Source organism: Oncorhynchus masou, chromosome 4 (genome assembly GCF_036934945.1).
Source record: "Oncorhynchus masou masou isolate Uvic2021 chromosome 4, UVic_Omas_1.1, whole genome shotgun sequence".
NCBI classification, from domain to species: Eukaryota; Metazoa; Chordata; class Actinopteri; order Salmoniformes; family Salmonidae; genus Oncorhynchus; species Oncorhynchus masou.
Window position 1 is genome coordinate 5,521,135 of NC_088215.1, and position 17,680 is coordinate 5,538,814.

The following is a 17,680-nucleotide window of genomic DNA, read 5'->3' on the forward strand; positions in this document are numbered from 1 at the left end:
TGTTTCTGTCGATATTATGGAGCTAATTTGGAATATTTTTTGGCATTTTCGTGACTGCAATTTCCGGGCGATTTCTCAGCCAAACGTGAAGAACAAACGGAGCTATTTCGCCTACAAAAATAATATTTTTGGAAAAAAGGAACATTGGCTAGCTAACTGGGAGTCTCGTGAGTGAAAACTTCCGAAGCTCAAAGGCAAATGATTTAATTTGATTGCTTTTCTGATTTCCGTGACCAAGTTACCTGCCAGAGGTCCGTACAACAGGCCCTCCGATTTGACACACTGAACTCTGTCTGCGAAGTAGTTGGTGAACCAGACGAGCCAGTCATTTGAGAAACCAAGGCTGTTGACTGTGCCGAGAAGAATACGATGATTGACAGATTCGAAAGCCTTGGCCAGGTTGATGAAGACGGCTGCACAGTACTGGCTTGTATCAATGACAGTTATGATATTGTTTAGTACCTTGAGCGTGGCTGAGGTGCACCAATGACCAGCTCGGAAACTGGATTACACAGCGGAGAAGGTACAGTGGGATTAAAAATGGTCAATGATCTGTTTGTTAACTTGGCTTTCGAAGACTTTAGAAAGGCAGGGCAGGATGGATATAGGTCTATAACAGTTTGGGTATTGAGTGTCACCCCCTTTGAAGAGGGGGCTGACCGGGGCAGCTTTCCAATCTTTAGGAATCTCGGACGATACGAAAGAGGTTGAACAGACTAGTTAATAGGGATTGCAACAATGGCGGCAGATCATTTTAGGAAGAGAGGGTCCAGATTGTCTAGCCTGGCTGATTTGTACGAGTCCAGGTTTTTCAGCTCTTTCAGAACATCTGCTATCTGGATTTGGGTGAAGGAGAAGCTGGGGAGGCTTGGGCAAATAGGATTTGTGTATGGCTTAAGGCTACCAAAACTGGCCGTCTAGTGCGTTGGGGGCAGAGAATAAAAGGAGCAGATTTCTGAGCGTGTTAGGATAGATTCAAGGCATACTGTACAGACAGGTATGGTAGGGTGCTGGTACAGTGGAGGTAAACCAAGGCATTGAGTGACGTTGCATCTCTGGGGACACTAGTTATGCTAGGTAAGCTCACCGCATGTGTGGGAGGTGGGACAAAAGAGATATCTGAGGCATGTTGAGTGGGGTTAGGGGCTCTGCAGTAAAATAAAACAATGATATCTACCCTAAATAGTATACAGGCATATTGACAGAGAGACATAAAGCGAGGCATAAATCAATCACAGGTGTTGATTGGGAGAGCTCGCTAAGACAACAACAGCTAATTAGCTAAGATGACAACAACAGGTAAAATGGCGATGAATGGGCAGAGAGGGTCAGTTAACTACACACAGGGACTGAGTTGGAGGCTGGGGCCGAAATAAACAAATAAAAAATGGAGTACCGCAATTAATGAAGTACAGCAGGCATCAGCTATGTAGCCAGGTGATCATAGGGTCCAGTGAACAGCTATAGATGAAACAGGGAAACCGTTTAGGTAGTCATTACTATCGCGATTCATAAAGTTAGCAGGCAGCGTCTTCACCGACGTCCGACAAAGGCCGGTTGAGGGCACATCGGACGGAATTACATCGACAGACCAGTCGTGATGGATCGGCGGGGCTCCGTTTCGACAAAGGGCCCAGGCCAATTGGCAAAAGAGGTATTGTAGCTGGAGTAATTTCATTTGCTAGCCGGTAGATGCGCCTGGCTCGAGGCTAACTAGTGCTAGCGTCGGGTCAAGGGCGTTAGCCACTCGGTAGCTGCGATGATCAGAGCTTACGGCAGGAATCCGGTGATGTAGTGGCTTCTATTCGTGTTAGTGAAGAGTCCAGGAGGCATCAGTTGTGTAGCTGAGTGATCATAGGGTCCACTGAGCAGACCGGGAGAAGGGCTCAAGACTAGCTTCGGGGTTGGGCCACTCGGTAGCAGCTATTTAGCTGCGATGATTTGGGGAAATGGTCCAGAGCTTACAACAGGAATCTGGTGAGGTCGTGGAGAAAAGCAGTCCTATGTGCTCAGGGTTGATATCGTGCTGTGCAGACTGGCGGGTATTATCCAGGCTAAAAGCGGATGGTGTCTGAGCTAAAGGTAAAGGCCGCTAGCAGTGGCTAACAATGGAAATTCTATAAGGTCAAAAAAATTGCAGATCCGTATCACATTGGGTGAGGCGGGTTGCTGGAAGGTATATTTAATTTAAAAAATGGAAAAAGAGATTGAAAAATATAAGATGTTATTATTAAGTATTATTTTATTTTGGATCATTGTAATGAACTTCATATGGTGGTTCAGTGCATGGTGACGATTAATGCACATTTCAAAGATATCCAGGGTATTATTTGTTGGCTGATGACACGATGATCGGTGCTTGGCTGACTACTATAAAATAAATATCTTATCCATGTCTCATCATACAACATACCTTGTCCATTTTACCAGCGAACTGTTGTCTAGAGCAGTGCTTCCCAACCTTTTACCGTTCCAGGGACCACCAAATCATTGTTCAAAGCTCGAGGACCACCATTCGCAATCACATTTTAAAACAAAATATCTTGCCGATCAAGATTTGTCAATTATAGCAGTGAATGTAACAAATTAAAAGGCTTATTAATAAACAATTGGCATTGTGAAAAGTAATGTAAAATTGATTTTAATAACATTAATATTCCCAACTGTTATTATGTTTCTAAGAAGAAAAAAAAACTACATTTGCAGACCACATGAAGTACAGCTTGGTAACCACTGGTCAAGAGAGCATGCATCAAAACCAGCTTGGGCAAGTTTGCTATTTATCAAATTTGTTTTTGTAACAAAACCATCGGCAGAAAAAATAAATAGTCGGTACATGAAAACTTAAGCAAATAAAAGCTTTTTATGTGCACTACATATCCGCAACAAGTCAGTTTGATGGAAAAACACCTCTGGTGGGAATATGCGCATATTTGTTTGATGCAGATCATATTCACATGAAATTCTGTCACCAATTGGATGGAAACCTAGCTAATTTGGATTATTTCTATTCTCTCATGCTTTGAGGTGAGGTACCCTTTGTACTGTCACACTTTTACTACACAAATTGCAGGAGAATATATTTCCAAATTCTAATTGGTTTATGAGATATATTTACATCTGACATGTTGTGGCGGGGCCAAAAGTATTTCTGGAGCTGCTAGATGAGTTCCACTGGAGTAGGCCGTCAGCCTCTGGGGCACTCTCTGTCTCAATTCACCCCCTCCGCCACCGATCCAGAGGTCAAGAGACTGCTTATAGATGCACCAGTCCCAGTCTGATGGACTCCACACCTTTTCCCCAGAGTGGACAAATTGCTGCCTGGGTGTCAATTGATCTCCTGAACGTATGGCGAGTACACAGTGTCATGTCATCATAACATGGTGGTAAATGTGCAAAGTCTGAGCAAATAAACATACCTCAGACAGCAGAAAGATAGTAGTCTGGTCTTATAATATACTACCTCATTACATGGGATAATGGATGGAAAGCTGTAAAACCAGCATTCTGGAATTTGAAGTGTGCGCTATGACAGCAAGGTCCCGATTTTACTTTGACATGCAGTCAGTTATGCATAATCCTAGGCATACTATGTCTACACACAGCAACGGCTATTGCACAGCGGTCTCTTGACGAAATCATTTTGTTAGTGAGATGAAAGTCTGAAAAATAATACTTAAAAGATAAAGGGTCATTGGAATTACACGCCAAAGCAGTGATACTTTAATAGTAGCCTGCAGGCCTTATTCCCCCCCATAGCCCATCACTATTTACATAAATTATGCAAAGTTAAGTGGCATGATATGACAGCAAACACACTGAAAGCACGGTGGTCTGCAAATCATGAAGTAGATGGTCTTATTATGAAAAAGAACGGTACATTATGCAGAATTATAATTGAGATAGAAAAGGTGGCATGAACCAACTCTGCAAACTATTGGCCTGTGACCTCTTACCATTTTGAATAAATGGCTCGATCTGCACTGAGTGAGGTCCAGCATTGGCTTTGGCACTGTGTACAGTATATAAAACTGAATGTTCAAAAACAAAAATAAAGTGATTCTGAAGTAAAAAATTATTCATGTTGTGAAACAACTCATGAAGTGCAATCTTGAAATCATCTGAAGGCCAATGCATTATGGAATAAAATGCAAAGATATAACACAGCAAAACAAGTATGAATACTGCAGTTGTTCACGGTGCCAGACAGACCCTTCCAATATAAACACCTGTAAAACACACCGATGGTGTTCATAGTGCTAGCAGGTGGGCCTCTCGTTAGAATACCAGACATCATTACTCATAGGCTGGAGGTGCTGGGCTACTGTAAACTGCCTGAGAGAAACACTCTCTGGCTACATCCCAGATGGCACCCTATTCCCTTTAAAGTGCAATTCTTTTAACCAGCACCCATAGGTATCTGGTAAAAAGTAGTGCACTAAATAGTGAATGAGTGCCATTGGAGACGCACACTCTCCTTCAGAGAGGACTTTCTCACACATTCTCAATGGACATACTGTACCAGGGCGGTCGAAGGGAGTCATTGGAATAAACACTTGTGGGGAAATGACAAAATGTGATGACCCAGAAAAGACGTAACACGTCGACTAGTATACTAGTCAGTGTGGTGGAGTACGTACACAAAAAAAATGCTGGGGAGGCAGCATTTCACGAATTTGTGTGTTTGAAATGCCTGACTGCATGGCACCCCCTCTCCTCCCACACCTCACCAGCACTGGGTAGTAGCTGCCTGAGATTCAGCCTGGGCAGTCGGGAGCTTGCTCCTGTGAAAAACACAGGGCTCCGTTTTAACAATGGGGCAGGGAGCCACGACATTCGCAGTGTCAGCTCTGTGGCATGAGTCACTTAAAAACAAACTCAAACTGGTTGTTATGGGTCGTAGAAGAATATGCGGAAGACAACAAGCTGTGAGATCCGAAAGATCCCAACAACGCAGGCAGCCTCTGGGCCTCCCACTCGACAACAAACGTCTCTGAATGAGGAAAAGGACTATATCTGAGGGAGTTGAATACCAAATGCTGAGGCATCTCAGATTGGGGGGGGGCTGCTTAGTGCACTCAAAGTCAAAGAAATAGGCTGAACAGGCCAATGTATTGTCGTCCTCAGAGACCCAGCACTTACATTAAGTGTGGGTTATGTAGAAGAAGAAAAAATAAATAAAGAGAAAAAACCCAGTCATCTCACAACAGGAGCTGGTGAGCATTGATCGGTTCTTTCTCCCATTGGTTGTTTCCTTCTGCACCTTCTCTGCAACGTCTTTATAGTGTGGGGAATAGGGAAGGAAAAGTGGTCATGATGCCAGACATCCTCTGGGGCAAAGGAGGAGCAGAGGCAGAGAAAAGCTCATAGTGATTCTTTAACCCACTCATACACACACACACTCAATGTGATGTCATGGATTCCCAGTGTTGTGCAACAGCAGTACTTTGGGGTCAAAACGCTAGGCCAGTGCCTTTCGGTGATCGTCGGATATTATTGTCCAACTCCGACAGCAAAGGTCACAAAGGCAACCATTTCGAATAGGGCCCAGGACAGAGAAACACACACAGTTGCAAGAAAAAAATATAAGAACCATTAGGAAATACCAGGATTTCTGCATAAATTGGTCCTAAAAGTATCTTACTCCAGCTAGCTTACAACAATAGACAAACACAGTCTGCTTAAACTAATAACACACAAACAATTATACATGTTCATGTCTTTATTGAACACACACTGTGTAAACAGTCACAGTGCAGGATGGGAAAAGTATGTGAACCCTTGGATGTAATAACTGGTTGATCCTCCTTTGCAGCAATAAACTCAAAATGTTTTCTGTAGTTGCGGAACTGTTTCAGTTCAGCAATATTCTTGGGATATCTGGTGTGAACTGCTCGAGGTCATGCCACATCTCAAATCGGGTTGAGGTCAGGACTCAGACTTGGCAACTCCAGAAGGTGTATTTTCTTCTGTTGAAGCCATTCTGTTGTTGATTTACTTCAGTGTTTTGAGTTGTTGTCCTGTTGCATCACCCAACTTCTGTTGAGCTTCAATTGGCAGACATATAGCCTTACATTCTCCTGCAAAACATCCAGGTGCACATTGGCAAAACTTCAGACGTGCAAGCAATGTTTTTTTTTGGACCGCAGTGGCTTCTTTCGTGGGCTATACTCAGCCTTGTCTCAAGATGGTAAGTTGATGGTTGAAGATATCCCTATCCTGCCCGTTTGGCCCTGTCCGGGGGTATCATCGGATGTGGCCACAGTGTCTCCTGACCCCTCCTGTCTCAGCCTCCAGTATTAATGCTGCAGTATTTTTGTGTCGAGGGGCTAGGGTCAGTCTGTTATATATGGAGTATTTATCCTGTCTTATCCGGTGTCCTGTGTGAATTTAAGTATGCTCTCTCTAATTCTCTCTTTCGGAGGACCTGAGCCCTAGGACCATGCCTCAGGACTACCTGGCATGATGACTCCTTGCTGTCCCCAGTCCACCTGGCTGTGCTGCTGCTCCAGTTTCAACTGTTCTGCCTGCGGCTATGGAACCCTGACCTGTTCACCGGACGTGCTACCTGTCCCAGACCTGCTGTTTTCAACTCTCTATAGAGACAGCAGGAGCGGTAGAGATACTCTCAATGGTTATAAAAAGCCAACTGACATTTACTCCTGAGGTGCTGACTTGTTGCACCCGACAACTAATGTGATTATTATTATTTGACCATGCTGGTCATTTATGAACATTTGAACATCTTGGCCATGCCCTGTTATAATCTCCACCCGGCACAGCCATAAGAGGACTGGCCACCCCTCATAGCCTGGTTCCTCTCTAGGTTTGGACCTTTCTAGGGAATTTTTCCTTGCCACGGTTCTTCTACACCTGCATTGCTTGCTGTTTGGGGTTTTAGGCTGAGTTTCTGTACAGCACTTTGATATATCAGCTGATGTAAGAAGGGCTATATAAATACATTTGATTTGATTTACCATGGACTGATGAACATCAAAGCTTTTAGAGATACTTTCGTAACCCTTTCCAGCTTTATGCAAGTAAACTATTCCTAATCTTATGTCTTCTGAGATCTCTTTTGTTCAAGGCATGGTTCACATCAGGCAATGCTTATTGTGAATAGCAAACTAATTTTGTGAGTGTTTTTTTATAGGGCAAGGCAGCTCTAACCAACATCTCCATTCTCGTCTCATTGATTGGACTCTAGGTTAGCTGACTCCAATTAGCTTTTGGCGAAGTCATTAGCCTAGGGGTTCACACACTTTTTCCAACCTACATTGTGAATGTTTAAATGATGTACTCAATACAGAAAATAAAAATACAATAATTTGTGAGTTATTAGTTTAAGCACACTATGTTTTTCTATTGTTGTGACTGAGATGAAGATCAGATCAAATTTGATGACCAATTTATGCAGAAATCTATGTAATTCCAAAGGATTCACATACTTTTGTGTGTATATACATACTTGTGTGTGTGTGTGTGATATAGATATGTCAAGAAAAAGTATGTGGACACCCCTTCAAATTAGTGGCTTTGGCTATTTCAGCAACACCTGTTGCTGACAGGTATATAAAAATCAAGCACACCGCCATGCAATCTCCACAGACAAACATTAGCAGTAGAATGGCCTTACTGAAGAGCTCAGTAACTTTCAAAATGGCACCGTCATAGGATGGCACCTTTCCAATAAGTAATTTTGTCAAATTTCTGCCCTGCTTGGTCAACTGTAAATGCTGTTATTGTGAAGTGGAAACATCTAGGAGCAACATCGGCTCAGCCGAAGTGGTAGGCCACACAAGCTCACGGAACGGGACCACCGATTGCTGAAGCGCGTAAAAATGGTCTGTTCTAGGTTACAACACTCACTACGGAGTTCCAAACTGCCTCTGGAAGCAACGTCAGCACAATAACTTTTTGTTTCCATGACCGAGCAGCCGCACACAAGCCTGAGATCACCATGCACAATGTCAAGCGTTGGCTGGAGTGGTGTAAAGCTCGCCACCATTGGACTCTGGAGCAGTGGAAACGTGTTCTCTGGAGTGATGAATCACGCTTCACCATCTGGCACACTGACGACGAGTCTGGTTTTGGCAGACGCCAGGAGAATGCTACCTGCCCCAATGAATAGTGCCAACTGTAAAGTTTGGTGGAGGAGGAATAATGGTCTGGGGGTGTTTTTCATGGTTCGGGCTAGGCGTCTTAGTTTTAGTGAAGGGAAATCTTAATGATACAGCATACAATGACATTCTCGTCTGTTCTGTACTTCCAACTTTGTGGCAACAGTTTGGGGAACAGCCTTTCCTGTTTCAACATGACAATGCCGCCATGCACAACGTGAGGTCCATACAGAATTGGGTTGTCTAGATTGGTGTGGAATAATTTGACTAGCCTGCACAGAGCCCTGACCTCAACCCCATCGAACACCTTCGGAATGAATTGGAACTCCTACTGTGAGTCAGGCCTAATCTCCTAACACCAGTGCCCGACCTCACTAACGCTCGTGGCTGAATGGAAGCAAGTCCTCGCAGCAATGTTCCAACATCTAGTGGAAAGCCTTCCCAGAAGAGCGGCTGTTATAGGAGCGGGGGCGGGGGATTAACTCCATAGTAATGCCCATAATTTTGGAATGAGATGTGTATGTAAACACCTGCTTGTAGAACTTTCGGTCATGTAGTGTCATACGAAATGGGTGATTCACATCAATGAAATAATATAAACCAAACGTAACATATTATACTATATATATTGTGTCTAGGATTTACTTACAGAATAATACGACAATGATGGTGTGTCACAACACTCCAGCACAAGGACATGGAAACAGCGAGTTGGGTGACCACCGGTGTCCACATACTTGCGACTAACTAACATTAGAAAAACATTTTTTAAAAGCTCTCAGTGCAGTCAATGTTGAGCGCTCTGTGGTGGGCATTCCCCGCCCACGTTTTAACGCAGGCACTTCCAGGTCAGCTTGTTGAGTAGGGCCCTAACGAAGGTTCAGAAACATCTCCATCTGCTCTGTCCAATTAAAATACTTATCCAGTAGTTTCTAGAAGCAAAACACTTGTCACACCCCTTAACTCTTTCCATATTTAGTTGTGTTACAAATTGGGACTAATTTCATTGTCTTATTTTAATATAAAAAAAATAAAACATTTACAGTCTACACAAAATACTCTGTCAATGAGAGAGAACATTTTTTTTAAATTCTTTAAATACCAATAAAAAAATAGAACACTAACATATCTTGATTAGATAAGTATTCAACCCCCCCCGTGTCAATACATGATAGAATCACTTTTGGCAGCGATTACAGTGGTGAGTCTTTTTGGGTCTATGAGCTTTGCACACCTGGATTTTACAATATTTGCCAATTATTATTTTGTCAACTCTTGCTCTGTCAATGGTTGTTGACCAAGACTTGCCATAGATTTACAACCTGATTTAAATCAAAACTGTAACTCGGCCACTCAATAACATTCAATATCATCTTTGTAACCAACTCCAGTGTAGATTTGGCCTTGTATTTTAGGTTATTATCCTGCTGTTAGGTGAATTTGTCACCCAGTGTCTGTAGGAAAGCAGTCTGAACAAGGTTTTCCTCTAGCATTTTGTGCTTAGCTCTATTGGGTTTCTTTTTATCCAAATAAACACCCTAGTCCTTCAGATGAGTATATCCATAACATGATGCAGCCAACACCATGCTTGAAAATATGACCGAGTGGTACTCAGCTTTGTATTCAGGAATAAAAAGTGTTTCTTTACCACATTTGTTGCAGTATTACTTTAGTGCTTTATTGCAAAAAGGACACATATTTTGGAATATTTTTTTATTCTGTACCGACTTCCTTCTTTTCACTTTGTCATTTAGGTTAGTATTGTGCAGTAACTACAATGTTGTTGATCCATTCTCAGTTTTCTCCTATCACAGCCATTAAACTCTGTAACTGTTTTTAAGTCTCCATTGGCCTCATGGTGAAATCCCTAAGTGGTTCCAGCAACTGGAAGTACACCTGTATCTTTGTAGTGACTGGGTGTATTGAGACACCATCCAAATGTATATCTTCACCATGCTGAAAGAGATATTCAGTGTCTGCTTTTTTGTTACTGATCTACCAATAGGTGCCCTTCTTTGCAAGGCATTGGAAAAGCTCCCTGGTCTTTGTGGTTGAATCTGTGCTTGAAATTCACTACTCAACTGAGGGACCTTACAGATAATAGTATGTGTTGGGTAAAACCAGAGATTGGATAATCATTCAAATAAGTGTTAAGAACTACACTGAACAAAAACATGTAAAGTGCTGGTCCCATGTTTCATGAGCGGAAATAAAAGATCCCAGAAACATTCCATATGAACTAAAAGCATTTTTCTCTCAAATGTTGTGCACACATTTGTTTACATTCCTGTTAGTGAGCATTTGGTGCTGAGAAGTCTGTCTGTAATAAAGCCCTTTTGTGGGGAAAAACTCCCTCCCAGGCCCACCCAGTCAAGTGAAATCCATAGATTAGGGCCTTATGAATTTATTTCAAATGACTGATTTCCTTGTCTGAACTGTAACTCAGCAAAATCTTTGTAAAGGTTGCATGTTACGTTTACATTTTTGGTCAGTATATTATTGCACAGAGTGAGTCCATGAAACTTATTAGGGTACTTGTTAAGCACATTTCTTTTGACCTGAACGCATTTAGGCTTGCCATAACAAAGGGGTTGAATACTTATTGACTCAAGACAATTCCTCGTTTCATTTTTTATTAATGACATTTTTGTGGACTCCCGGGTGGTGCAGTGGTTAAGGGCGCTGTACTGCAGCGCCAGCTGTGCTATCAGAGACTCTGGGTTCGCACCCAGGCTCTGTCATAACCGGCCGCAACCGGGAGGTCCGTGGGGCAACGCACAATTGGCCTAGCGTTGTCCAGGTTAGGGAGGGCTTGGTCGGTAGGGATATCCTTGTCTCATCGCGCACCAGCGACTCCTGTGACGGGACGGGCGCAGTGCGAGCTAACCAAGGTTGCCAGGTACACGGTGTTTCCTCCGGCACACTGGTGCGGCTGGCTTCCGGGTTGGATGTGCCCTGTGTTAAGAAGCAGTGCGGCTGGTTGGGTTGTGTATCGGAGGACGCATGACTTTCAACCTTCGTCTCTCCTGAGCCCGTACGGGAGTTGTAGCGATGAGACAAGATAGTAGCCACTACAACAATTGGATACCACGAAATTGGGGGGGAAAAGGGGTAAAAAAAAAAGGAGAAAAAAAGAAAGACATTTTTGTAAAAATGTCTGAAAACAAAATTCCACTTTAAATTCAGGCTGTAACAACATGCAGAAAAGGTCAAGGGGTGTGAATACCTTCCAAAGGCACTGTATATCCTGTCTATTAGATTTTTACATTTGCTCAGCTAAGACTAATGGAATGCAGGGTTGCTACTACACTATATAATGGCATGGTAGCAGAACAAATGCATTAAGATAGGAAATTGGTTTCTGCTCAATGCCAGTGGAGCAGTTCTGATACACATTTGTCGTTTGCCAATGAGCTCCCTCTACTACTGATAAGCACTTGAAGTAAATGGGAAGGAAAATTTTAAAAAACCTACTCCAGAATCAGGAGGGTATCTGCAATACCGATAATACAACTTAGACATCTATGGCCTATTCGCTCTTCTTAATTAAGGCACAATAGGAAAGAAATGAAAGCACAAATGCCACGTGCAGTTACACATAATTTAGAATCTGATGAAGCATTGCCCTTTAAAATTGAAAAAAAATGCCCATTGAAATTTATGAATGCACTGTCATAAAAGCCAAAAAAAAATGGTGCTGTAAATTATGTAATGCATAAGAGCAGCAGAGAAAGCTCGAGTCATTTCTGGAAAGCGCAATTAGCTAGCCTTGGCAGCCGATAGTGCATTGGCGCTAGATCTGCACAATCATCTAGCTTTAATGGCGAGAAGGTAGAATAAAACTGGAAAATAAGTATACTTTCTTTATGAAAAATTTACCACCACCATTTTTAGACAATTTTGGATGTTACATTTAAACTAGCTAAATAGGAAAGTTATGCCTTCATGGCCTGAATAGAGGATGCCTTATGTACGAGCTGGTCTACAGTGGACACAAGTGTATTAACGGGAATGCACATCAAGCCTAGACAATTGTGCAGATCTAGCGCCCACGCACTATTGGCTGCGTAGGCTAGCACTTAGCTTGGCACTAGCCTTGGTTAGCAATGTTCGGAGGTGCACTGAACAAAAATATAAAACGCAACACGAAAAGTGTTGGTCCCATGTTTCATGAACTGAAATATAAGATCCCAGAAATGTTCTCTCAAAATGTGCACAAAATTGTTTACCTTCCTGTTAGTGAGCATTTCTCATTTGCCAATATAATCCATCCACCTGACAGGTGTGGCATATCAAGAAGCTGATTAAACAGCATGATCATTAAACAGATGCACCTTGTGCTGGGGACAATAAAAGGCCACTCTAAAATGTGCAGTTGTCACAACACAATGCCACAGATGTCTCAAGTTGAGGGAGCATGCAATTGACATGCTGACTGCAGAAATGTCCACCAGAGCTGTTGCCAGATAATTGAATGTTAATTTCTCTACCATAAGCCTCCTCCAATGTCATTTCAGAGAATTTGGCAGGCCTCACAACTGCAGACCACGTGATGGCAAGTGGTTTGGTGATGTCAACATTGTGAGCAGTGTCCTATGGTGGCGGTGGGGTTATGGTATGGGCAGGCATAAGCTACTGACAAACTGCATTTTATCAATGGCAATTGGAATGCACAGAGATACCGTGACAAGATCCTGAGGCCCAATGTCATGCCATTTATCTGCCTCCATCACCTCATGTTTTAGCATGATAATGCACGACCATGTCGGAAGGATCTGTACACAATTCCTGGAAGCTATAAAATATCCCTGTTCTTCTATGGCCTGCACACTCACCAGAAACGTCACCCATTGAGCATGTGTGGGATGCTCTGGATCGACGACCGTATGTTCCAGTTCACGCCAATCAACAGCCTGATCAACTCTATGCGAAGGAGATGTCACACTGCATGAGGAAAATGGTGGTCATGCCACATTCTGACTGCTTCTGATCCACGCCCCTACCTTTTTGTTTTTAAGGTATATGTGACCAACAGATGCATATCTGTATTACCAGTCAAGTGAAATCCAAAGATTAGTGCCTAATGAATTTATTTCAATTGACTGATTTCCTTTTATTAACCGTAAATCAGTAAATTATTTGAAATTGTTGCGTGTATATTTAATTTTAAACTGCGAGCTACAACTCAAACAAGGCCTGCACATCACATTATGCTAATAGCCTTACCTGATATATTTACGACATGGCATTTAAGAGAAGTCATAAGGCACAATAAAGACTCATGCCTATTGAGTGCATTAATCAACTTCACTGTTCATCAGAATCATTTTATATTATTCAACCGACTTAGCACAGGGTTTCCCAGGACCGAGGTTGGCTATAGTGACTAACGTCATCCGACCAAGACTACTCCAGTAGCAACGTAGCTCGAGCAGTTCTCGCCACAAAGACCGTAGCGCGCGAGTAAGCTTCCTGACACAAATTTCAATTTTCCTAGGGCGGACTCAACACCGTAAACCCACAACCAAAAATAAGCAGGGCATTTTTGACGTGGTTTACCTGCAATTCGGCTCGCTCCACCTCCCATTGCGCTCTATCCACCTCGAAGCGGGCCCATTCGTGTTGCAGAAAGTGCAATATCCCCGGAATGTTGTAATGAGCCCTGGCCGCCTCTCCGCCACCGACGTCGCCCGGCAGCTGCGGTCCTTTGCCAGCGCCTGGCAAACCCGAGTTGTTGTTGTTGTTAAAGAACACGCCGGGCCCTGCCTGTTCGTCCATGCCCAGGCCAGGTGTGTGGGTTCAGTTCGCACAAGCTGGCACGACTGTGCTCAGACGGATGGGTTTTCCTTTAACCGCCCCTGTGATATGAAATGGAAAGGAAATAGCTACCTTCAGCTCTCTCTACTGGGCAGGCACATTCATGTCGGAGCAGCCAGCTGTCAATCGATGACGTTCATACTCAGCTCCCACCCACATCCAGTGTTTTCTTTACCCATTGGTCGATTTACACGGTTCACACTGGAATAAGCCAATCGGATATAAATGCGCTGTTGACAACTGTTGTACACTACGTATGATGGAATTTGAAGTTCAAAGAAGATATAGCTGCATTTTCAACCTAAAATTCGCTTGTTCTCTTTTTTTTTACTGTCATTTTCTTTAATTGGCCTACGGAGTAGATTTTTTTGTAACTTAAATTTAAAATGTCATAATGTATGTTACAGAAATGTATCTGTGGTAGCCATATTTCATATATTCTAGCACATTCCATTAATGTATCTATTCATTCCATTGAGCCATTAATTCAGTTGTTTACATTGTACACACACCCAAGCCTATCATCCACGACCCCGACTGAATTTCATGTCCTTTGAAATCCACGAAAATACATTAAACAAAATGTTGCCCTCACATGATGTATGGCCTACTTTAGTGTGAGAATATTATAAGGCCTCTATGTATGATTTGTGTGTAAGATATTTTAATGACTAAATTACCTCTATATAATGTTTGGTAATTCAAACAGTCTTCTTTTCAAACATCAATTACATGAAACATCACAATCAGGTAATTTATTAGATCTTTTAACCATTTGGATTGGTTTTACACACAGCCGAGTCATTATGCACGGTCAATTCATTAGCCATATGAAGCGTGCTGACCCAACCCCATGGTAATGAGGTGATACGTCACTGCGACCACACTATTTAATTTCTGTTGGCTGAGCTACATGGTTACATTTTTTATAGCCTAGATCAGACAGCAGAAATTGAAGAGAGGAGCCACTTGCCCACATGATGGCTCCATTTGAGAAACCACAGCAGCCCAAGTCCTTCAAGCAGAGAAAAAGCTTTGGTGATTATTGAATGTATTGCTTTGCATGTGGTAGACTATGCGTTGCTTTATAATCTCATCCACGTTTTCCATCCCAAACAGCCACGAGAAAACAGGAGGTCGCGGGGATCCGAACAAAGTTTCCAACAAAAATTCCGGTAAGTTCGCTTATTTCTAAAACCGTATTCTACGTTCCATTGAATTTGCACCTTCTAAAAGTGACCTTTCCACCCACACAGGTTATCATTGAAAGGTATCAACGGGAGAAGTACTTGCCGCCTCTTGATAAAACGAAATTCCTGGTCCCCCAAGAACTTTCCATGACTCAGTTTGTCACCATTATAAGGTTTGTCTCCTTTGAGAAACGTTTAGCTGAAATGTTGATTATTTAGCGTGGCTTTCCATGACTGAAATCATATCTTCAATGTTTGTTTGAGAACTCGTGCATAATTTCAAACTTGGTTATCACCTGATATGTATCAGCCTCGAGTGCCGCGCGCGACTGTCACTACTTTTAAATTACTTGACTTTGTGCAAGAATTTCTAAATTGAGTACGTCTTGTCAATACTCTGCACGTTCTCGTTTCAGAAATCGTATGTCTCTGATGCAGAGTCAAGCGTTCTACCTGCTTATCAATAATAGTGGCCTGGCCAGCATGTCTCTTACCATGGCGCAAGTCTACAAGGACCACAAAGATGACGATGGCTTTCTCTACATGACCTATGCTTCTCAAGAAATGTTTGGTAATTGTGTTTAAGTCCACGAGGAGTCATTACCAATTGCTGGAAATGTTTGAGAAGACATAAATTGCAGGATTGGATAATGTGAGGCCTCGGCTTTTGGCAGGCCCAATAACTGAACTTCGTGTATAGATATAAAATGCAATATATGGATATTTAATATTACTCAATGTTTTTGTATATTGTTTTTAAGGTAATAAATGTTTCAAACTTTTGAGGACCATGCTCTGTATTACTTCACTTTGGCTAGATTGCGGCAATATGTAACTTTTTGGGCTAAAAAAAACAAATTAGCATAGAAATGGGAGGTGTAGGTCTGTCATTCTACGATTTTTTAAAACATGTTTCACGAGATCTGTTCTGTGCGTTATTTCAGAGGGTTTCTCAACTTTTTGTTTGTATGCCAGCTTAAAGCAGCTGAGAAATATTTAATTATTGAAAAGTGATTGCCCAGTGGTACAATGATTCGATATTTGAGCCCAATTTTCAGTTTGACAACTTAGCACTTTAGCAAACATGGTGCAGCAATTTCAGCATATTGCACTTATTTGTCACTCGTGCCCCTTCATTTAATTTCCCCAAAATGTGTGGACTTGGACATTGTCTTCAATAGGAACTCTGAGGCATCAGTTATCAAGGAAGGACCTGTTGCCCAATTCCTCAATCGACTCCTATACTCTAGGTTCTTGTACATATGATTGGTCAAAATATCAGAATTGGGCTGCATGTGTCAATGCATAACTATTCAATCCAATATGGGTCCATTTGTGCCATATTGGGGATCAGACCTCTGTTAAATACTACTTGACGTGTGCTTGGCTTAATGAACCAATATAATAGCCCCACAACCGTCTCCTATCTGGCAGTCCATGCAGGCTATACAAAGTATTTGAACCAAGGGCTGATTGGTACTCCTGAATAGGAACAATCCTCCTGAAGGTGGCAGTATTGTTCAACCATAAAATCTATGACTGCACATAATGGTTTGAATTTGGATATTTTGGATCTTGTAAGGCTGAAGTACTTGAAGGCTCTTTAGTTTAGAGGCTGCAAAATGTATAGAAGCAAGAACCATTCCAACTTCTAGAAGTTTTGGTAGTGTAAATTAGCCTATTTGACTGGACTATTTCAAATGAGTTTTTTTCGTGTGGACCCAGTAGCACCTTCAGACTCACAGATCTTATTGATCTTAAGCTCAGCCTAATTGTTGCATGTGGTCACAGGTCTGCACTGCAAGGGACTGGACACTCCTTATCAGGGCAGGGAGATGGGTTAACCCAGAAAAATGTGACTCACTTCCTGAATTTGAAATCAGCCCTTAAGTCCAGTAAATCTAAAATGATTGAATTGCATTTTATTTTGGGTTAAGTGATCCAAGAGTGGTCATCAAAAGGGTCAGTGACATGAACAAGTTAATTTTCCTTGAATAAAGCTGCTTATTTTAGGTACATTTATATTTCTGGATATTAGTGATTATTGGTTTCAAGATTGAGGGAGCAATTAAAATGTTCTGTGGATATTTGAAATGTTTGAATTCATAAAGATTAGTTAGCAATATGCAAGAACACCATAGTTGGTACAGTAATGGGCAATAAAAAAAATGCCTGAGAATTGTCTATAAAAGGCAGATATTTAATTAACATTGTACAATGAATGGATTCACAATGACAAGGTATAAAGCTTAAGTTACAAAGCATTAACAAGCATTACAAGGCATTATCCTAAGCATGGTCAGCGAGAGAAATCATACCCTGAAAAGCCATGCCCCAAAAGTCCATGGGGTGTAGAAAAACTCATCACAGCAGTTCAGGAACAGAGAAAGAACAATGAATTTAAGACCCCTTTTATAAACATCTGAGTTGTTTGGATTCAAAATAGTATCACTGAAGTTAACCTCCGATCAGATATCAGACCTACGTGATGTGAACTCTGGACAATGGGGGTTGGAGACGTCAACACCGGGAATGCTGAATTCCTATGACAAC

General features: G+C 42.1%; 2 protein-coding genes across 3 annotated transcripts in view; one reads left to right on the forward strand and one right to left on the reverse strand.

Moving 5' to 3' along the window:
* The window catches only part of LOC135522055 (striatin-like), an 87,247-nt gene extending 73,187 nt beyond the window's left edge, over positions 1 to 14,060 (reverse strand). For both annotated transcript variants that reach the window (XM_064947979.1, XM_064947971.1), the window contains exon 1: positions 13,680 to 14,060. In XM_064947979.1, the coding sequence (XP_064804051.1) occupies positions 13,680 to 13,898 (219 nt within the window). In that variant the 5' untranslated portion in view covers positions 13,899 to 14,060. The remainder of the gene's footprint in view (positions 1 to 13,679) is intronic.
* An 802-nt stretch (positions 14,061 to 14,862) lies between these two features.
* On the forward strand, positions 14,863 to 15,862 carry LOC135520485 (microtubule-associated proteins 1A/1B light chain 3C-like). Its single transcript, XM_064946088.1, has 4 exons — positions 14,863 to 14,975; positions 15,057 to 15,112; positions 15,194 to 15,300; positions 15,544 to 15,862. Exons 1-4 carry the CDS (start codon positions 14,915 to 14,917, stop codon positions 15,710 to 15,712), a joined length of 393 nt encoding a protein of 130 aa, XP_064802160.1. The 5' UTR covers positions 14,863 to 14,914; the 3' UTR covers positions 15,713 to 15,862.
* Positions 15,863 to 17,680: the final 1,818 nt, after the last annotated feature.